The 23138-nt window shown below is 36.8% G+C and overlaps 1 protein-coding gene across 4 annotated transcripts; it reads right to left on the bottom strand.

Moving 5' to 3' along the window:
• Nucleotides 1-36: 36 nt before the first annotated feature.
• bdg (sodium-dependent transporter bedraggled) lies at nt 37-22182 on the bottom strand. Of its 4 annotated transcripts, none has more exons than XM_090155886.1 (13): nt 8768-8969; nt 4210-4777; nt 3893-4024; nt 3670-3822; nt 3542-3608; nt 3265-3403; nt 3060-3188; nt 2777-2999; nt 2458-2714; nt 2264-2395; nt 1962-2183; nt 1661-1864; nt 37-963 (listed from the first exon to the last, which is right to left on the bottom strand). In XM_090155886.1, exons 2-13 carry the CDS (start codon nt 4703-4705, stop codon nt 613-615), a joined length of 2505 nt encoding a protein of 834 aa, XP_090012012.1. In that variant the 5' UTR covers nt 4706-4777; nt 8768-8969; the 3' UTR covers nt 37-612. The 4 variants fall into 4 exon arrangements, with proteins under 4 accessions (XP_090012012.1, XP_090012010.1, XP_090012009.1 ...); XM_090155884.1 differs by lacking the exon at nt 8768-8969 and adding an exon at nt 22024-22182 and having other exon boundaries at nt 39-963; nt 3057-3188; XM_090155883.1 differs by having other exon boundaries at nt 39-963; nt 3057-3188.
• Nucleotides 22183-23138: the final 956 nt, after the last annotated feature.

The raw sequence follows: 23138 nt of genomic DNA on the forward strand, positions 1-23138 counted from the left end.
AGCTTCTGATTCTTAATTTTTTTGGCCAAATAATCGAAAGTCAAGTGAATAAATACATTTTGTTGATATAATGGCATTGACATCCCTTTAAAAAATACTTTTATGAAATGTTCACATCCAGTGGTACATTTGTTGGAATAGTATTATTTATGTCAGATATTTAGGCAATTTTAAAACTAAGCACCAAGAGATATTTGTAAGCAGATGCCTATTGAAATAATTTGACAGTGATTTTGGTCTATTCATACGACCAAATGATGTAAAGTAAAATCTGAAATTCTAATATTTCTTACTGAAAGGATGAAGAAGGTTCAAAACATTTTACAATCTGTCAAATATTTCAAACGGTATGATCTGCATTGTCCTTTTCATAGAATGATACTTTATTTTGTTAAAATGTTTAATTTACAGCTTAATGAGCACCAGTATAAGTTCTCTGTTAAGTTTTTGAACTTTAAGAGGCAGTGTGATATGCATGAATGATCCTATTTTTTTTCTGAAGTCTACGATAGTTAGATTTTATACATATCTTACAAAACCACTTCAAAATATTGACTATTTTTGGCATAACCAGTACATTTTCTTGATTTTCCTATTCAAAAGGCTAAATAATCATTGTACAGCAGCAGTGGTATTTTCTACATTATCTGGTTGGGGATCATAAGATACGAGTTCAACACCTGGCAGTGCGCTTGACTGTATGCCTATAGTTGCGCAGGCTATTCTAGCCGCTTCAAGTTCTTGATAACTTGTCTGTGCCATCAAATTTTTTATTATCAACTTTGAAGTTGCAGTTGAATAAGATGGTGGTGGGGTATACTTGGGAGGAGGGTCTTCTTCATATCCGCTGTTCACAACTCCTTGTCCCGTAACTGTAAGTCTCTGATTTCCACTCTCAGGTGTCACACTATTAGTCAAGACTGAAGCTGGTGCGAAAATTGGACAGCACCAAGACTGAATTCGCTAGAATAAAATTGATTCAGTGATTAACCTTTATAAATGTAATAGAGTAGGAATGCAAAATTTTCAAGTTGCCTTGGTAACTGACAAAAAATCTTATAAGAGGGGAGAATGTGGAGGTGTGAGGCAGTAATTGAATGAAAAAAGTTCCTTAAAGACAGCACCAAGACTGAATTCGCTAGAATAAAATTGATTCAGTGATTAACCTTTATAAATGTAATAGAGTAGGAATGCAAAATTTTCAAGTTGCCTTGGTAACTGACAAAAAATCTTATAAGAGGGGAGAATGTGGAGGTGTGAGGCAGTAATTGAATGAAAAAAGTTCCTTAAAGACCGAGAACAGGGCAAAGTTCAACTCCTCTATTCTATTTTTTGATGATACGTGACAGCTTGAGCGACCACTCGAACGATTCTGGATATTATACATTTACATCTTTCATTGATGTTTGATTTGTATATTTTTATTCAAGTCATTAGTCACCCTGTCACTCCCCAAAGTGCAGGATTGTGTGGGTTAAAATTTGGGCTTGAGCAAATAGAATATTTTACTCTAAATTTTTTAAAGATGGGAGAACGCATGACCGAGTATTTGACAAAAAATATGATGAGGATAATGTCAGTTGGAAATTTAAAGTTGTCAAAGTAATTGTCTAAATTCCTTCTGTTATCAGAATGGGAGTAAAAATAAGAAGATTCTTACCTCATGAAGTGGTTGTTGAGATTTAGGAGCTAAGTAGAGGTAGGCTTTGAAGGAACATACAGAAGCAGCTACTGCCAGAGGTAATATTTGAAGGAAAAAAGCCACTCTCTTGAGCCACTGTGGCCAAAATCTTTCGCCATTTGGCCCTTCCTTTGATAAATTAATACTTAAGGGATTCCATCGTAGAAATGCTATTGTTAAAACCTGAAAATGAAGATACACATAAAAGGCCTGAAGAAGAATATTTGGGTGATAGTTTTTGAATTAGATTTAGGTAAATATGTGTTTACAATTTTCTTACCAAGAATGAAACTGGAAGGACGACGTTCCAGAGAAATGTAAGAAGAGGCAGCAACCAAAGCTTGGTTTTATTTTCTGGAGTGAGGACTGTGACTAATTGGTCCGTTCCATAAGGATGGCCTCTAATGAAAAGTATAGCTACCAGAGAGATCAAATAAAGGACGACAATCCACCAGAGGGATCCCACGCTTAAGTCAATGAAAAACACTATAAATATGCCCATCTAGTTAAAATAGAAATTCAAGAATCAGTCACTGAAAGAAGCTTCTATAAAGCACTAATTCTATAACAATTATAGTTTACATTTGTTGTCATGGGAAGGCCTAACAAGAAACCTATATTGCATGTAATGAAGGTAATTATGGTCTGCCAGGGCTGGAGAACCTTTGGCTTTAGAGCGATAACCGATTCTACCACGCAAAACCACAAGGTAATCTGGAATGGATATAGAGTTAGAAACATCATTCTACTTATGTTGAGAATTAAGAGAGCTGCACCTGCTGTCCTAGTGCAAACAGTATCATCATGCCATAAAAACAGATTGCCCAAAATGACGATACGCTTCGTACACCTTCTAAAGCTAATGCAGCAGGCATGACCTCCACTGCTAGTCTGACAACTTGATAACCACTGAGGCCTTCAATGTTTGTTGTTAGCAAACTCACACCACTCAGAAAGTTAACCGTGGTTTTATTATATTCAGATGGTACTAGATGATGTCGAAGTTGCAAGAACTTTACATAAACTTCATCCTCTAAAGGAAAAAATAATTAGTTATTACTATAATAGTATAAACCAATAATAACCAGGACATACCAAAAGATGAAGCTACGAGGGCGAGATTCCTATCAGTTATGATTTGCATGGCACTGATGCACAAGAGAGATCCCATGATTAAAACTAAAAGAATCACACCCACGATAATGATCATGTTCTTTGTTACTCTTGAACTCAGTCTGTTATGACTTGATAAATGAAGAATGGCAGCGCCATTCATTCCCCATATGATAAAAACTTCACGGGCCGCCAGCAGCCAGGACTAAAACCATTTAAAAGTAATTAGTATTTACCGCCTAAGATTATGGTCAATCTTTACCACTGAATCTGTAAGGATTGATCTTCCCACTTCTGAAAAGATATCGCTGATTCCATCACTCCATTGCTCCATAAATCTTATGGCTACTAGTAATAGTAAAATTGCGGGTAATGTGCCTAGAAGAAAAACCACCTGAAAAGAGTATAACAAAATATAAGCCATGACTGAAGGTAGATGTGAAAAATTAAATTTGGTTTCAAGGACGAACTTTTCCTAAGGAACGAAGCCCCCGACTTAGACAGACAAAGACTAGAAGCCAAATAATGGCCAAATGAAAAGCTATTTCAAAACGAAGGTCTCCCATTGAGCCATCATCACTGGATGATTTTCTATCCAGGACTCTTCCACTGAAAAATAAAATAATGAATTTTATTTACTTGAGAATTTTTATTTTTCCACCCAACGTTTTCTTTAGTTGGTTGGCTTGTAGTCAATTTTAATTAAAGAAATCGATAAATATCTTTTGTGGAAAAAAAGGTACCCACTTAAAATATGAAGGCACGGTCCAGCCCACAACATCGGGACTGGAGGAATTGTAAGCTTGAATACAACCTATCGCAATAATTATAAGTTTCTGATATATTTTCTTGATATTAATGGATGAAACGCTTACTCTCCGCAGCAAATTTCGGTTGACAAAGAGCCCATCTATAATGTTCTCTAGTTGTGATAAAAGAGTCTTTGAAATAGACAAACAGCCAAGAGATTGGGATGGTTGTATATATGCCGACAATTATGTACAAGTACATAAAAGCGAATCCTAGGCCTGTGGTAAAAACGTGCGTGAATACAAGATATACCATTGATTAGGACGGATTAAGATTTTAATCTTATACCTTTGAAGGCTGGTGATATGTACCACATGTCTAAAAGTCCTGATCCCAAGAACTGACCAATTGTCATCATAGCGTATAGAAAAGGAACTCCGAGCAACGCGGTTAGAACTATAAACTCAAAAAGGAAATAACCTGCAAAGGTAAAAATTAAATTGTATAATATATGGTACTGGTATCTTTGAAATTGCCCGACCGGAACGAGCGTGATTATCGAACGCAATCTGCTCCGCCGTAATTCGAATTTACGGTTATCTGTTAAGCTAGCTTTTCTTCCTTGGCCAAAAGGTGGAGGACCGCCTACTAAAATTGGTTGTTACCTTTATAAATATAGACCATCATGGCGAACCTGCTGATATTGTACATTCCAAGGGCGCAGCTGATGCTGGCAAAGACGAAGGAAATGTCGTGTTGCCACGTTCCTCGTTTCTTCCTTCGGACCTCTTCCTCAGTCAGTCTTTCCCACACGGTAACAGTCGTTGTCTCCGTTGGCGTCGTAGTCGTGCCGCTGTTGGCACTGTTGACGCCCGCGTCATCAGTGATTCGAACCGCACTGCCACCGACACTTTCCGAAGACCGTCTTCGAGTGCTCCTTCCCAGACTCCCGAAGGACGCTCTGCGAACCACGGACGCGACTGCCGCCGTGATACTCTCGTAGGCCGGAGGCGGGGGTCTTTGCGTCGTCGAGGTGCCGGGTCCGGACGTCGGTGAGCTGACTGTCGAGTTTGACGTCGTTGATGGCGGCGTCGAAGGGCTGGTGCTGGAGGCATTGCTCGGTTCTTCCGAGCTGCTGCTTTCTCTGTTCGGGTTGCCCATTTCTGGCCTCTGAACGCGAAATCGACTAGCCCGCTCAACTCATTTACACTACTTTTCCACCGTTAGTTCCGTCTGGAATTTAAAAAAAATGACAAACGATTATCTTTGTTATTATTATTCGCGAATTAGCATCGGCCGATATGAAAGGCTAGCGCGGTTTGGGGGCACGAATGGATAAAGTGTCGAAACAAAGCCCCTCTAATTGACGCGGAAGTATATTTTGCATAATGAATACGCCAAGACATTTTCTAGTTTAATCACCCAATTTTATTTTTCTTTTCGGGTAAGAGTGAAAACCGGTTGGGGACGCGGATGATGAAGAGAGCTGGGAAAAAAGTAATAAACTTCACTGGCCTACAAAGAGAAAGGGGGGAACCGGCGGATGAACTTTCTTGGGTAACTAACGACGATGGAATAGAAGTGGCGGAAGTGAAATTGCGACTCGCGATTGCGGGGTTCTAGGTCTCGATTCCGGAAACCGCAGCCGCTGCTGCCCGCCTGCATCTGCTTATCGCTGACCAGTTTTTAACTTCAAAATCATTCCCGAAAAAACGGGTTACGACAAGATTGTCCTCGTCTATTTTTAATTTACATTATCTCGCTGATTTTACGTGGCAATTCTTAAAGGGTTATTCATTCTTCGAAATTATAAGTTATGAACTCGAGATGCTTTAGCTTTTACGCGGCTTTCGTTAGGTTTGGAATCTAGAGTAAAGCTTTGTTTTATCGAATGAAGTCATCAGTTTAATGTTCGCGTCGGGTTTAGCTGCTTAACGATCTAAATAAATAAAACCTATTCATACTACGCAACTCTTTCTCCGGGAATAGGACGACGGGTGTCAAAAGTATTTGTAACAACAATCCGAGCCGTTACTGATTAGATATTGATATCTCGAGTATATTTCCTATATAGTTTCCTGTCGCAGAGTAGCATTGTTTTTCTATAATGCCTTAATACCGAACTGAGGTGTCTGACTTTTAAATAGGTTATTCATTTCACAAAAGTTCATATCGATATACGTTTTGCTAATTTTATCAATTTTAAATGTCAAAGGGTCCTAAATATCCAATATAGTTTACAATTGCATTATTAAAGTACTTAAGTATGTTACCTTATAAATTTAAAAATATGGTTAATGTTAAAATGTTATTTGGCAGAACGATTTATGTAATTATCTGATTGTTGCTCGACTACATGAAAGCTGAACAAAAACTCGTAAAATTCATTAAAGCTTAGGGTGAAATCCTAATACGCTCTCAGAGCGCTCTTGGATCACGTTTCGTGTTCCATTTCTGATGTTGCGATTGAATATTTACGAGAGGTATCTGTAAGTGCTCCAAAAGCGACAATTAAACAAAATCGTCAAAAATGATCTAACTTCACTTTTGTCTTGAAGATCCCAGCGTGAGAGAGCCCTTTCAGGAGTAAAGTAGTAACACTCTTGTGGAACAAGTTCATAAGAACATTTTTTTTTTGCTTTTAAAAGAATCCTAAAATTTAAGGGCTTATATCAGCAAAAACCACTACGAAACGCCGACAATTTCAAAAGCCACTATATTGGAACTCCTTTGAGGGGCAATAGAAATAATAGAGGTTATATAGTCCCTTTAAACTTGAATTTTCACAAATAATAATTTAGTATGTGAAATATTTAATGGCGCTATCAACGTTTCAATTAAAACTAAAAATCGGCCCTGTTCTATTCGAGGATATATCGTCCTTTACGAAAAATTAGTGTATGCACTTGAAAATCTCGTAAAATGGAAGGTTACGTAGTTAGTTTTGTGAAACACGTTGAAGGTAACGTCGCGACGGAAAAGTGATTTTACTTTTCGTACGATAACTTTGTCTTTTAATTTCGGGAAAGTTGAAGGCCTTTTTCCGTAGATATTTTCGATAGTTCTTATAGAAATGGGGAGTAGAAGGTTATATCAGATAGCAGCGCATTGTATTGATAACGTAATTTTGCTGGGGAAACGGACCCTTTTTTAACGGTGATTAATGCTGGGAAACGCCACCTCGGAATGCGGATTAATTATTTTTCGAATTAATCCTGGCCTCAGCGACATTTTCCGGCTGACTAATTTGGCATAGCTAAATGTCGCCTCAATATAGTCATTCTGGCTAAGTAAAAATAAAATTTAACATTCTTTTATTAATCGTATTTTAGGTTTGCATTTGTAGATGGGCGTGTCGAAATATATACTTAGTTTTGGAGAATTTCACCTCCGTTATTTTGAGACATTTATTCTTAACGGGAATATAGTTAGAAAATATTTAAAATTTGTTTCAATAGAAACTAAAAATAAGTTTCCAACTGTCAGTTATTTGAGCTTTTTATATTCTCAAAAAGGTTTAACCCATTCAAAGCTCGCGCTACGTCTCTAATGTGGGTTATGAAATTTGATTTTTACAAATATACCTTTGAGAGATGGGAAATTGGAGGCTATTATATACAATAGGGTCTCGCTCAAATAGAGGCGCTTTGATTTTCAGACAAAATTTAACTGTAGGTATACGACGCACCTACGCCCAGTTTTCTATGTCAGATTAGGTAGACTGCTAAATGGATCGGAAATGTCGCTCAGAATTTTAGTAGAAAGAGTTGTATCATAAGTAACATGATAACAATAAGTATATCATTTCCAATGGCTTTAATGCTAATTTTCTTAACGAACCTTTTTTCGAATCTAATACTCTAGCCCAGCTCCGACTGGGACTCGTAACTTAACTAAGTAGTATGTTAACGCCCTTTGGTTTCGCACTTGTTACTTATGGTTACACTAAATGCGCTAATTTAAACAATACAAAATGTTTTCGTGGTATATAGAGAATTTAAAATTTCTACGTTTCAAACTTTTGGCGCCATCTTGCAAAACTTTGGATGTTTAAAAAACGTCCTCTAATGGCGTTACCCCCTCAAAAGGTACTTCTTTCTCAGACTGAACCTTGATTGCTCAATATCTCTGAAAGTAAGTTCGGTGAAAATTTTTGTAATAGTCATACTTATTTATTATGTTACTTATGGTAATAGAGAAGGAGCAACCGGAAGACAGATTATATTCGGCGATTGCGAAATTTATTAAAAAAATTGGTAAAAAAAACAATGCGGCCACTCCTTTTTCATTATATATATATATATATATATATATATATATATATATATTTCAACTTCGATCCGGTTATATACATGTATATGGTGTTATTGATGTTTCTGGGTCGTGTTAGGTCGGTTCGTTTTTCGCCGGGAAACGCGGAAAAGAAAATTTCCTTTATTTCTCCCCTTTCTCATGGTCATGTTTTGCGAAGGTAAGACATTTTTAATAATTGTAACCATATTATTCGCGAGTAGTGTCTTAAGAGAGTATTAACTTATGCGGTTTAAATTTTACGAATACCAAACGCCTACAACATGTCGAATACGCGCGTATAAGTTTATTCTACAGGAAAACATGTTTTTTTTTCTAATAGAAAGTTTAATAATAAATTAGTTCAGAAGTAACGTAATACCATTATCAGAATTATCTAAAAATATCACCATACTAATTTTCAGTTATTGCGCAATCAGGATTTTTTTCAACACAGCCCATTATAGTATATTCAATTTGGACATACTACTATCAAGGACGATAAAAGTTAAGTTGCAAGTACAAGTCGGATATGGGCGAGACTGTCAGTTTCGGAAAATTAGCATTAAAACAATAAAAGTGCCATATTTGGTATTACGCACGAAATGTAATTTTTACATTTTGTGCCATGATGCCTAGTAGGCTAGTACACATCGGCAGTTTGGCGGGAAATTTGAGCTCATTGCAATACGCGTCGAGCCTGCGAAGATTCATGTTTCATTATTTAATTCGCGCGTGCAGATACTTTTCTAGTTAAGAGATAAAATATTAAACTAAACGCGAGTGAGACGTTGACTTAAATAAATAAAATATAGTAACTGATGAAATCATTAATTTATCCCCAAGGTTTATTGTAATTAACAGTGACAGTTCACTATTTAATTATTTTTTCTTTGAAAGTCGCTATTATTATAAGAATAAAGTACAGCTTACCTCTTGTTTACGCTTTTGTAGACAATTTAGAATGGTTCATAATAATACGGAGACCGTAAAACATTTTCGCGTACGCTCGAAACAATTTTCTTAGTGCTCCGTAGAGAGTTGTATTCGCGACTAGCTTTCAGAAACGCGTCCGTCGCTAGAAAAGGCTCGTATCAAATCGAGAGGGCGAACGTTCCGCTTTGACGAGGAAACGATTTCAAAGTGGGATACGGGGAAATCGCGCGGCGACAGACAGCTGAGAGAGATAGAGAGTTCAGGTGCGCGCGCCCTTTCCCGATTCATTGTAGCCCTTTGATTTCTCAGCCCTTTTCGTTTCTTTCATATCTATTAAGTTTGCTTCATCATCCGTGTATGGTCGGAAGACAAAAGACGCGAATGCTTTTGGTGGGGCGAAGTTGGGCGGTCGCCCCGCGAATTAGACCGAGGTCCGTCAGTGGGGGTAACAATACCCGTTCCTCTCACCCCGTACTTTAATTTAATTTTCTCCCCTTCTTCGAACTTATTTGTGTCTCATCTAGTTCACCGTGAGCCACGGTCAAGGTCGGCCAAAGGACGGATTAAGATCCTTTTGGCATTCTTCAAATACTTAGTCATATTATAGATTTTATCCGCTTATTCATCGGGGGGGGGGGTGGAAAACCGAATGTTAGTTCATATTACTAATAGCCTTTTCGGTTTACCTAGAGCCACGTAGCGGCTAACCCGAGAAGCTCATGAACTGCCCAAACCCAGCAATTGGATGAGCTTTATCTATGCTGAAAAGGCTAATCATACAAATGAATGAGGCGATATTAAAAAAAAAAAGTGAAATTACGATTAATAACTTTAATTTTGTATACTTAATACCAGAGTTATCGGACTTGCAAAAAGCTCAAGGTAAATTTGGAAGGCACTAAAAAAACCAGACATGGGGCCCCCATAGAGGAAATAACATTGGCGTCCCATATTCGTCGAGAACGGTGGAGAACCAGCATTCATTCGATACAGATGAGGCCAGCATTTCGCGTTAATTATTTTCCGACAGCTTGAATATAAGGCCCATTCCTAATTAAAACCGTCGAAGGTACCCTTATTCTTAAAGGCAATTCAGTATCCACTAAAAAAATGCGAAGTAGGAACCCCTCGAAATTTAGGTAGTGTAACTTTACACTAGAATAAAGAGAAACAACTGTTAATCTGTTAGTTTTGGAATGTTTATCCCCAACGAGCGGTCGCGACTGTTCGAGGAGCCAGTTAATGAAAGTCAATGTCCGCTGAGTTTAATTGACACGACCGACCTTGTCGCCGACAGCCCATTTGCCCGCTTTCTTCTCACTCGATTTGCGCTCGTTTTTTCAAAGAGTTCCCATCGGCTGCCAGCCATGTACGGAATGGCCGTAACCAGTTTGGAATCGACGCTATAGGCAAATACTCTTCCTCCTTTTTTATTGGGTGATTAATATGACGAGAGACACGCTCAAGCGGTCAAGGCTAACGGATGCTGGTGGCTTTATTGTCTCTTCCACAGGCGCGGAATACCGGTAACGCCACTTTATACGAGACCAGTATGGAAAAATAACCCCGGTTTCTTTCACGCTCGCCAGTTTTAAACGGTGTAGAGACAATGTAGAACTCACGACGTCACCGGTTACTCGAACTAAGCCAAGGTCTACCTGACAGTTCTCGAGGAAAGCCACTCGCGGGTAGTGAGACTCTCGGATACTTTACCCCCTTCCCACTTTGGGCTAAACTGCCAACTAAGCGACAACCGGAAAACGATTTTTCCCAATAGCCCTATACCGAATAGGGGGGGGGGGTAATTTATGGTAGTATATTAAATTACAAAAACGGAAGATGACAGGGATTAAATGAAGGAATTAGACGGCGCTGTAAATTAATCCATGGACGTTTTTTTTTAACCTAATCTAAAGCCCCTAAAAACCTTGATATAAACTGTCAATCTGATAATCAGTAACAATCGCGATTGATTGGTAGTCTCCACTGAGTTATTTTTATTTATTATAGTCCTAATATATCGACGATAAATTGCGCGCATCGATCGGGGATTAATTTTCATAGAATGTACAATGAAGATAAGAAATACGGAACTAAGTTTTACTTTCTTGACGCGATATTATTATTATTATCGATAAGCAATGGCTAACCTTCGGCGTATACGTTTATGTAGATTTTGGAAATTTTTCCACAGATTATCTCTTTTCTCTTCGTCCTCCACTTCATCGGGTAGCGGTTAAAAAATTCACATTTTTTTGGAAAAAAGATTTTTGAGGTTAAAATTAAGATAAGAACAAATTTTTTTTTTGTAAAATCCTTCGAGTCACTTTTTTAAAAAGCTCATATATAACTACACCTAGAGGCCTGCGCCGATCTGATATTGGTCGGCGGCGGCGTTTGACCCAAAATATACCGGCGGCGGTGGCTTACGCCGGCGTTTAGGCCTACGGCGGCGGCGTCTTCGGCGTGGCCAAAATGACCGGCGGCGGCGGCGTACGCCGGCGTTTGTATAAATTTTAGAGCTATTTCTTGTAGCGACAGTTTAAAAAACACGCGACCAGAAGGGCAAAGGCAAATACCAACTCGTACTAGTCCTTCCATGGACTTATTAATGTATACTTCGCACAGGGACGCCCCGTTCCCGAATATTTGTTTCGGGCGAGTGTTAAATGTGCGCTCTGGCGGCGGAGTTAGGAACTAACTAACTAATGATAACAGGGGAAGAAGGAAAAGGGGTAAGGGGAGGGAAAATACAAATGTAGCTCAGCAGCTGGAAAACACGTGGGGCTGGCTCAATTTGTAAAACTTTTGTTTTAATGTTTTAATGTGCGAAGTACATTAATTAGTCCATGGTCCTTCCCAGGTAGGCCACTGGCCTGACGTCAAACGACATCCAAAAAATATTAGACCCAGTCCGCCACTGATTTTTATAATGCAATTTTAGAAAACATATCGATAAACCAAGCAACATTTAAATTTAAAAAGATAGCAATGCTGGAATCTATTGACGCTAAGTGAAAATGCTATTAATCTGCGTCGACCGAAAACCAAAATTTGACGTTCGACGTCGTGTTCAAATGTAGTTATTTTCGCGTAAATGTAAACCAAGCTTAATATACCAAAAAAAGTGTATACAGAAAAAAAGAAACAGCGGCACGCCGTTCTTTGTATCGGCGGCGGCCCGATCGGCGCGTTCGAAATTATCGGCGGCGGCGCAAGCCTCTAACTACACCCACCCGTAAAGTAATATTATAATAATAATTAAAAAAGAAGGCAATTTTGGTGTAATTTTTGCCTCTCATTTTGTAAATGTGGTACAAGACAATAGAGGTTCAGCAATCCATTTCTAGGCGTAGACGTCCGAGAAATTTAAATGACGTTGGGAACGTCGGGAGCACAGGAATCCCGCATTTGAAAAAGCAGAAGACGAGTGAAACTAACAACAAAGGCCATTTTTTTAACTAATTAGGTCGTACAGCAAACAAAATGTTGTGTGTCACTTTTTATTCTAAATGAAGTTTTATTGGGTGGCCTTCACAACATTTTTTTCAAAGTTAGAAAGATGTTGTTGGTGCATGTGATCAGTAACCTATTTGAAACATAGATGGCGCGGTATTTCATTTTGCTAAACGTATTCTTGTTTTTACAATTTGTGCTGAACGACATTTTTACCCAAACGTCGGGAAGAGACGTAGACTTTCGCGTTTACGTCTAGAAATGGGTTGCTGAAACTCTCTATTAGCATTAGATATATTAGACGGGTTAATCCATCCCTCTAAAACGTGTAGGTGAAACTTGTAGAAGTAGCTATATCGCGTACAATCTACCCATCTGTGTACCTTCGCCGGCTCAATGTACTTTTCAATGGGAGCTATTTTCCCACCAGATCACCGCTCGAAATGTGCCGCGTCTACCGATGTAGAAAATACTCTTACTTACTTAAAAATAACATTGTTCCCGATGAAATAGTTGAAAAGGGTTAGAATGAGGTATTTAGCCCAGCACTATTTATTCTTCAGAAACGTATTTTGTAAGAAAACAGCGCCGGTTTAGAGAGATGCAAATACACTTTCAAGGTAGAGAAGAAAAGAGATATAGTATAGACTTCTGATATTCGTAAGCTAGCGTCGTTACATCGGGAAAAGACGAAAACATAACGAGGGCGCCATAGAGCGCAAGGTATCGTTATTAATAATTACACGCGTAGACTAATTGACAAATAACCTTTTGGGAAATGAAAGTCACGACAGTGATCACGAGAAAGGAGTCGCTTCTTGAACCGCCGCTATGGATTGTAAAATGGCGGCCGTTTTTACGAATAATTCGAGCCCCCCGGCGTAATTATCGATAAATCATTTCCGTTCCGAAGGCTTGAGCTCTTTCACGCGTGAGACTTCGTCGTCACGGCTATATAGCTACCTGTCCCCGTATGTAAAAGCCGAGCTCTGTAGAGCGGAATGAACAGTTGCCAGCCGAAGAAGGATAAAGAGTTATAAGAGTTCATTTTAATATTATTGAGAGAGTCCTTTTAAAAAGCCGATATTTCAATGTTTCGAAAGGAGAAGCCAGTTTCTCCCGGATGAGGGAAGTTGCAACTCGGGATTTCTGTCTACATGTCCCCCCCCCCCCCCCCGCGCCCTTTCGTGCACCCTCGCGGTGTTATCTTTTATCCCCACCAGGTTTTATCGGAGAATTCCGGAAGGTGGAATGGCCCATCCCGAACAAAGAAATCGTAATACTTCGCAACTTCAAATAAACGCGGGGTTTATTTTTGGAACGATTTTTTCATTTTCAAGATCATTCGTTTCGTTAATTTCTTCTTCCGCGAAATACTATGACGAAATTTTCGGCATTTTTGTTAGGCTCGGCTTTATTACATAGCTTTTGAGGGAAACTCCGTATTCTGCTAGCCAAGAATGTATTGAAGTTACTAAGAATATTTGAGCATAGCATTAACCCCTGGTATCCTCACAGCTTTTGTGGAGAAAGTTCGTCTGCATTTAAGGGGCATTCAAGGTTATACCATATAGCAAACTTGAATGGGAAAGCGGACGAATTTAAGCTCCAAAGGCTGCGAGGATGGGAATCAGAATCCTGTAGTCCAATATTCTTAGTCACTTCAATACATTCTTGTGCTAGCAAATAGATCAAATTCAGGGCCTTATTTTGACGTTTATTGAAATGGTTTAGGGATACAGTTTTCAGACTTCTTTTCAAACTAATGGCTTTGCTAATACTTAATTCTGATATATATATTTTAAGCTATACCTCATACCGGAAAAATTGTCGTCCTTTTGGTTGGATCGAGTTAGGATCCCACCCAATACTTTTGGTCGGTTAACCAAATCAGGGTCAATTGACAAAATGAAGATTTTGACGACTATTTTTCAAGAACCATTTCGCTAAGTGACTAACAAAAATTAGGGTAGAATTGACAAAATCATATTTGAAAGTTTTAATATTATATTTTCAACAAATGAGCTAGCTGAAAAAAACCCCTAATATTACCGTTGAGAAACTGCAAAAATTCAATTTGACGATAAAAATCGCGTTTATTAATTATATTTTCACGGTTCAAATAACGTCTAAAATATAAGAGATATTTTTAGACTTGATTCGTACGATTTAAAAAAAAACACCTACTTTCAACATTAAAACTCAACGCTACAAGGTCAATAATATGAAAAGGGTAAATTACTTTCAATACGAGAAAAATCTTCCAAAACCAGTTTTCATATCTCTCGTTGTGATTTTTTTTCGTTTTCGTGCCGAAGATAATTACGAAATTAAAATCACAACTATTCCCAAATTCTAAACCACGACGAAATCACTTGAAGTTACGTTAAACAGTGAATTTTTCGTTTTAAATTATACCCGTTTTTATGTTAAATAAAATACCTAAAAAACGGCTGAACAAACCGAGGTGGCTTGTTATTTAATTTTCGGCTTAAATTTATTTGCTTTTCCGTATCGCCGATATAAAACAAATAAAATGTGGAAATTTCGTGGGAGGGGTGTAATGTTGATGACTTTTTCCGGGATCCGTAATATTAAATATCGTTCATTAACCCTCAACGCTTCCACGCTTGGCGGAAGAAACTTTAAAAAAGAGCGAAACGATTTTGAGATCAAAATGTTGAACAAAGAAGAGGCGTTCGAAAGAAATGTTTCGACTCTGTGTATTCGCCATTTACGATGTTTACTTATTTCTCGCTCAATTTACGACGGATGTGGGGTACGGCGCATCGCGCTGAAATCCAATTTCCGCCTCGTAATAGAAGATTTATGCTATCCTTTCGGTGTTGAGAAAAACACCGAAATTAGTTTAAAGTTTAAAATGAAATAATGGTCAAGTTAAAAATAAAGTAATGGTCAAGTTAAAAATTAAATAATGGTTAAGTTAAAAATTAAATAATGGTTAAGTTAAAAATTAAATAATGGATAAGTTAAAAATTAAATAATGGTTAAGTTAAAAATAAAGTAATGGTTAAGCTAAAAGGAAAGTAATGGTTAAGTTAAAAGGAAAGTAATGGTTAAGTTAAAAGGAAAGTAATAGTTAAGTTAAAAGGAAAGTAATGGTTAAGTTAAAAGGAAAGTAATGGTTAAGTTAAAAGGAAAGTAATGGTTAAGTTAAAAGTAAAGTAATGGTTAAGTTAAAAGTGAAATGGTGAAGTCTGTAAAAAAATATTAGAGTTAGTATTGTTTTTAATTTAATAAAATTCAAATCAATCGATGGTTTTTATTTAAATCTTTTTCTTTATTTTATGGAATTTATTGGATGTTGAACAGTATAATTGATGGATACATTTCTAGGGGTTGTAAAAACTAAAAATATTAATAAATATTTTATTTTTCTCAGATTTGTTTTGTATAACATAGAACGTATTTGTTTGGTATTGGAATTTAAATTAAAAAATAAACGAAGTTTTAATTAATTATCACATTGAATATTTTATTCCGCTCAGATGTTTATTTTTATTTTTTATGCCTCCATTGGAATACTTTATCATATTTATGTGACTTATATCAAAGATTTAAAAATTACTTGATTTAAATATTGATTTAAATCAGTCAACCCTGTTGTTTACGAACGAGCCCAATAAGTAAAGATATGTACCCGGAGAAGGGCTCACCACCACCATCCTACGCATTTCAAGTTTTCAACCCGCCCACCTGAATTAATGGCATTAAAAGTCGACGCTAGCTGACTTAAGTATAAGGTGCGTTGGGTATTACCCTAATTAATTATTATTATTATTATTATTAAATAAGACCCGAGTGTTGATTTCAACACCTGACACGATGTACTTGAGTTTAAAAGAAAGTTTGTCTAATTAGTGATAAAAGTAGGTGACCACTCGATTAAAGAAAGCCATTTTTTGTTCTTCCAAAAACGGCAGAAGCGTTATTAACTGGCAGAAACTTTGCAGCGAGAGGACGAGACGTTGCGGTGCCCGTTTCCATGGAGACAGTTGCTATACACAAAGCCCGTGTCCCCCCTTCCCGTTCTCAATTTGAGAAAACGCACGATGCGTGCGTAACGTGGCCAAACTTCCTTTACAAGAAAAGGTCTAAAAATACTGTCAATAATGCCTATACGAGTCCTCCTCTACCCCTTGATTTGATCGTCATTCGTAAAAAGGAAGTTATCTTTCGATACCACAAATGGATATTTTATCGGCTCAAATTAAGTTTTCAAATAAACATAATCGATAGAGACAGGTGAAGCGTCATTAACCAATCAACTAAGCTTCCGTAATGCTTCGAAATGGACGTGTCAAAAGACTCGAAACATTCTAAAGCTCTCTTTCAATCGTGCACCTCTCTCTTCACCTCCCCATTGTTGACCTCTACCAAAACAATACCGACAATTATTCTTATCGTTGTGAATTTGGTGACTCGTACACACGATTATTGAATTTTATGCAAAACTTCTATACATTCCTACAATTTTTCTGTCATTTAAAAAGATTTGTTACAATTTTTCGGTAATTTCCATTGATTTTTTAAAGTGATTTGCCGTTATTACATACTATTTCTACCCCTGATTATTTAATTAAGTTAATTAAGTGGCTACCCTCTCCGAATAATATTTAATCATAACACCAGAAGTATATAATAATAAATTACGTGAGAAGTATTCATCTCGCTAATTTTTCAAATTCGTTTAGGAAGAAAAAATAGTGTAGAAGTGAAATAAGTAAATAGTTTTAGGCATTCATCCTTAGGTGGAGTGCTACGGTGGTGGGATTTGCATCGATTGAAAACTACATGGTACTTGTTTCATTTTGACGCTGTAAGTGTATCCTTCTCTAGTAAGAGATGTAATAAAAATTTATCAAAATACATTTAATAATTTTAAATTGATAAGACAATGCTCAATTAAAGCGTTTAAAACTTTACTATCTGTAACACGGGAAATATCAAAATAAGTCAATCAAATCATTTAACAGTAACGGGTTAAGAGTAGACTTAAGAAAAAGGATAAATTTAGATGTAAATTTATGTAGAAGAGAGGCGTACCTTTTGAAGTGAGGAACTTAAAGTACGCGTGAGTAGGTGTTAAAGGGTGCGAATAGTAATTTTGGGAAGACCTTCGATTACGGGTAGTAAAAAGAAAAGAATACAATCGAACAAGGTGAAAAATACTTATGTAATTTTAAACTTGTAAGAACGCGCCAAGCAGTTCAATTCTTCGAGTATAGACTAAGAAACGCGCTAAAAACCTTGACACAATAAGTAACGGCTAGTTTCTTACACGTTGATCTCCACCCGCGAAGGGGAAACGAAAATACGCTAATGAACTAATAACATTCACAATGGATGGAAAGCGGACCTGCCCAAAAAGAAGTAGACGGGGAACGCGAAACCAGATGCCGACTTTACTCTGTCGTAGGCTCGCGTCGCGGTAGCGGGTAATAACGCGTTTTACAGAGATAGTGTATCTGGGCGGGACGCTAGTGTGTTATTACGTGTCAATGAATTATAAAGGAACGTTAACTGGTTTGGTTTTTCGGGTATACGTAGCACCGAGTTAACCTTTAATTTTTCCCCCTAAACGTTTGTGGGCTGTTCGCGGCGCGCGAAGTTAGGAGCGACCTAGGCCTAGTTTTAGCGTCAAAAATCCTTGGTTTTGTGGATTGCCATTCAAATTTCTTTTAAATTTTTCAATTTATACTTCCGATGCATATAGGCTGCTATATTAAAGTGTAGATTTTATCGCCTTGCCCAAGGAATTAATCTCTAAAGGTTACAATAGAATTTTGAAAACAAAAGATCGCCGCGGGCCATTGCAATGAGAGGATACCTTCGCCGTTGCTATAACCTCAATTCGAAGTAAAGCGTGTACCGGTACATGTATGACCAAATAATAATAACATACCGCTGATAGCATAAGCGATGTTTTTGTCAATATTTTGAAAATTATTCACAATTGTTTTGTATTTCCACGTAAAATATGTAGTAAACATTTTGTTTTTGCCTTGAATCGAATAGCAATCGAATAAAGTAATATCAGAAGTTAATAATATATCTTACGAGACAAGGCTCAATCACGGCCTAACTAGCCGGTATTACACCGACCGGGAACCAGTGAAGAACTATGTTTCAAGGAAATAACTTTATACTGGAGCTGCATACTTATCTCGTAAGATAAACTTGTGGTAAATCCAATTCCGCCATAAATTGTTATTTTAGTTGAACATTAATTAAAACGTAGGAAATAAATCTAAAAAGTAGGCCTAACGTTAAAGTGTTCGCTTTAATATTTGTTTAATTTGTTGACTTATAAAGTTTTAATTAATATTTCTGAATTTGATAGAGATCTTTAGATGTAATTTTTCTAATAAGCGAAATACTTAAAAATAATCTTTTAAACCAACTAATTTCTTATTATATTATTCAGATGGTCTAAAACATTTGTTCTATATAATGGTATTTTCCCCCAAATTATTTAAAATTGTTATATTTCTAAAATAATTGAAAATAATTTAACTAGCTATAAGCAGCAATAATAATTATTATAATAATAAAAAACATGTCTATAACGTTTCTACCATTGTTTTAAATGTGTTTTTCACTTTAATGTTTACATACTTTTTTGACGTAATGTTTTAGTTTATGAGGGTAAATAGAAAATAACTCAAAGTGTGCATTACTAGTGTATTTATTGTGACAAAAATATCCTTGTAATGAAAAGTTTTATTCAAAGGATCTGAAATGGGTTCAGCATGTACCCTATAGTTTTTGTTCTTGAATTCTGGAGATTGTTGTTTTAGCTTCAATAGAATTCACGGCGTTCGATCTTTCGTAATGTGAGGTCATAAAATTTATAACCAATCGTACGAGATGCCAGGTTTTAGTTTGATGTTGAGAAGATTGATTTTGATTATTTATATATATTGCAAACAGGAAATTGTAAATGCGTACACTTGGAATGCCAAACAAGATTGGGGTGGCCGCGATGACTCCCATAGAAACTGGCGTTAAATTTCAATCGATAATTTCTCTCGCACCGTGGTATGCTAATCTTGGGATTTATTCGACTTTAAGCCTTGGCTAAAATTAAAGTTAATTTACTTCATTGCTTATTTTGTACTATATCAATACTTTAATTTTATACGAAACTACAACAATATAAATGATTCGGGGTTTCTTAAATTCATTTTCTGGTAAGTTTATTTTCCAAGTGATCGTAGCGACAGTATCCCGACATTTAATTTTCTACGGTTTCATTCGAAGACATTCCAGGTGTGTACCGTGTACGTACTGTTGCTACCAATAATTGCTATCCGATAAAGCTCTAAACTAATTTTTGAACTGGTGGTTCAGTAATTTTTATAAATAACGACGTATACCGATGCCTTAAATGCCGATGAATCTCTGACTAAAACTTTGACTTTGTTTACTATGGCAAAGTTTTGGGATAAATATTTAATTATTTTGGGTAATAACAATTTTGTGTAAAGTGAAATTCCGATTTAAATATTTCTCAAGTTCTACAATGAGATTTATTTCGTATCTGACTAATACCGTGACAAATTATTAAATATGTGGGATGAGGCGGCTAAGTTTAGTTCCTGCTAGTATGACTTGGTTAATTTTGACCCTCCCACGAATCTCGCTTTTTGTTGATGTGAAAGAGAGCGCTTGTGATAAAGCGAGTTACCAACGCTTTTTCGAGAGAACACTGGCAACAGCGCTACACGGGCCAGTAAATGTTGATTGGCTTTGTTCTATATTGCCACAAAGGTCTCTCAATTTTTATCGTATTCTTTTAAATGAGTGAAACTGGCGTTACGTAAGTTAAGTTCCACACACGGCGGGGTTGAATAGTGTTTCGCTAGAAAAGATGTGTCAGACCTACTTAATCTTTCGAGGGAAACGACCGCCGAATTTGTTTAGTTTCATTATAGCCAGTTGGCGTCATCTATAACTGAACGAAACACTCAGCCGCAATTAACAAGGGTTTTTTCTTTCATTCGCTCACTCGGAAACTCTCGTAAATGTTCGCTTTTCCAAAAACCCTTCTTTTCGTTTGAATAGCGATAAAACGAACGGAAAAAATAACTCGACATTACCGAGCACTTCCTGGTTTCGGAGGCGAAGAATAACGAAGATTTGTATTCCGCAGTTTTACTGTCTTTCTAAAATCGCTTCCATCACAAAAGAGTTCAACTTCGATTCTGCCGTAAAATTCGCCTTATTTTCCCGCTTTTGAGAAAAAGATTTTGTACGTACGCCGTTAAACCTATTTCGCAATGCAATGTTTTCGCGTCTGAAGTTTCTCTCGCGTGAATTTAAATGTTATGCTAATTATTATAAAGCGTTCTTATTAGGAGTTGAGCCGAAATTTTTCTATACAGCAATGTGGCGAAGTTAAAGAGATGCCAGGAACCGAAGTGACTGAACGAAACCTCTTACGAAATAACCTTCTCACATTTCAACATACGTTTAAACGAGCCACTCTCAACTACCTAAATTCCAAAGAAAATATGGCTAAATCCACTCGAGATTTACATATTGGAACCGTTTGCTTTGAAGGTTAACCCGATTATTTTTCTTTCACTCGGTAATTCTCGATTCACGCTTCTGCCTCGATCGAGATATTGATAAACCCGTTCGTATTTACCATGAATATAGCCAAAATTGGTGTAGATTGGCGTAGAAACGAGACTTTTTACGCCAACTTTGTTGAAAATTTGGTTTCGTTAAGTATATCCTTGTTATAATCCGATTTACAAAACTGCCCCTTATTTTTGCAATTTTCTGGTGGTTGACACTCGCACTTATTTCTACAATATCACACGCGTATTACTTAATTATATAACGTTATTAAACACGCTTTTGTATTACGATGGTCATTAAACGTTTTTCTTTTAAGTTTTTATTTGTAGAATATGGAGAACAAGGTTGAAGGGACCATTTTTAGACTTTCACGGCCAGACATCGGCTTCGGGTGTATGATTATTGTTATTAGGGGCAAAAAACTAACATTTCATTATGTAGATAATTTGAGCTAGTCGCGAACGAGCTAGTCGCGAACGTACGAGGCCGACCGCCGCACCGGTTCAACTTTGTATTACGACACCACCGCTATACCTAATAGAGTCTCCACGCAATTTTGGACATTCAAAAGTAGAATGAAATGGCTATTATTTAAACTAATTTGAAACGACCAAAAAACCTTGCACGGAGATAGACTCCGTCTATATCTCAACCGGAACCTTGGAGCGAGCTAGTGAAAAAAACACCATCAACGCTCCGCTAAGAAAGGCCAGTTAGTTACGAATAATTCGACGTTTTCATCAGACCCAAATCTAGGTTAAAATTGTATGTAAAAAAATATATCAAATGCGCCCCCAACCTGCACATATACCTTGTAATTTCATCGCATTATAAGGGTATACCTTCAGGGGTGTTTTCCGTTTTGATATTATAAATATACGTTAATTTCGCCTCTAATTTAAAATAATTTAGTACTAGAAAAATCAGGTGTAGAAAATTATTGAATTTAGAGTAATTGTAGTACGTTAAATGTAATTTGCTTCGTGAAATCCAAATTATTTAAATTAAATAATTTGAAAATATTTCACAAATTTTATCGAAAAGAAATCTAGAAATGACATTTGCGTGTTAATTTATTTGTTTCTTTTATTTCGCAATTTTATGTATAAAATATCCATTTAAAGCAAATGGGTTTCAGTGTGAAAAAGAATAGTACTATTATAAATATTAAAAATTATAAGACTTACGTTTTTTTGTTTGAGCTTCGATAGGTGGCTTCACACGCGTAACATCGCGTTGAAAGTGAATCTGTATTAAAAGGGGGGCACCACGAGTATTATCAACCGCGGGAAATTGGGAACACCTAAATTCAGTTGGATGTTAGCTAGCAACTCTCTCCTCGACACTAAATTTTTGCGCATTCGTTCGTTTTTTCCTCCGCTGTCTCCTGTGTAAGGCGCCTTTTTCTTTCGGTTTTGGAAGGGAATGTTTTTGGTCGGAAGTTTGTCAGGAAACGCGAAAAGTAGCGTGACCGTCTCGAACGCGTTTCAGTTTTTGTGTCTTTAAAGATGATAATATTCCGACTTTTGAGACTGCGAAGGAGAGAGAGAGAAACTAACGATGGCCTCGAAGAGAATGCTTCAAATGCTGCAGCTGGTGGTCGCCGCTTCGAACTCCAAGGTTTCTTTAGCCGGATCCTACCATTAAAGATGTTTTCCCCCAGTGACGTTCTCAATAAAGACTTTCTTTGACCAAACACCCGAAAAAAGGTAGAAACGTCTGTTGGCAATATATGGTTTTTCCCTGAGACGGTAGATTACCTCTTTAAAAAAAAGGTGAACATACCCGTTATCGCAGATAGCGAGCCCTACTACTTAAAAAAACTACTTTAATTTAAATAATGACAAAATAGCTTAATTAACGCTAAATAAAATATTAATTTTTCTAGTTGATATAATTTTATTATTCTTAAATCATTAAATGGGAATTCTCCGTCAATTTTGAAGATTATTATTTTAAAAGGTTATCGTTTATCATAAAACGAAAAAATAAGATTTTTGAAAGCTTTAAATTTTCGTTTGACTTTACCAAATACGACTGAATATTCGTAGTCGTGAAAGATTATTTTGCGGAGTGTCGAATTTAGCCACAGATGGCGATAGCACTTTGGGGGGTAACAATTAAAGTGAGAGGTTGGCGCTGACAAAGTTTCCTATTTACTTTCCAAATCTTGCCAAACAGATGGCGATAGTGTCCTGAAAATTGGAGATTGTTCGATTGACAAGAATAAATATTACTAGCTTTACTTATGAGAAATAGGCTATCATTTTTATCTTGTTTTTTTTTTTCAATATTTCAAATT

Source organism: Leiobunum rupestre, chromosome 8, assembly GCF_980474605.1.
Source record: "Leiobunum rupestre chromosome 8, qqLeiRupe1.1.hap1, whole genome shotgun sequence".
Lineage (NCBI taxonomy): Eukaryota > Metazoa > Arthropoda > Arachnida > Opiliones > Sclerosomatidae > Leiobunum > Leiobunum rupestre.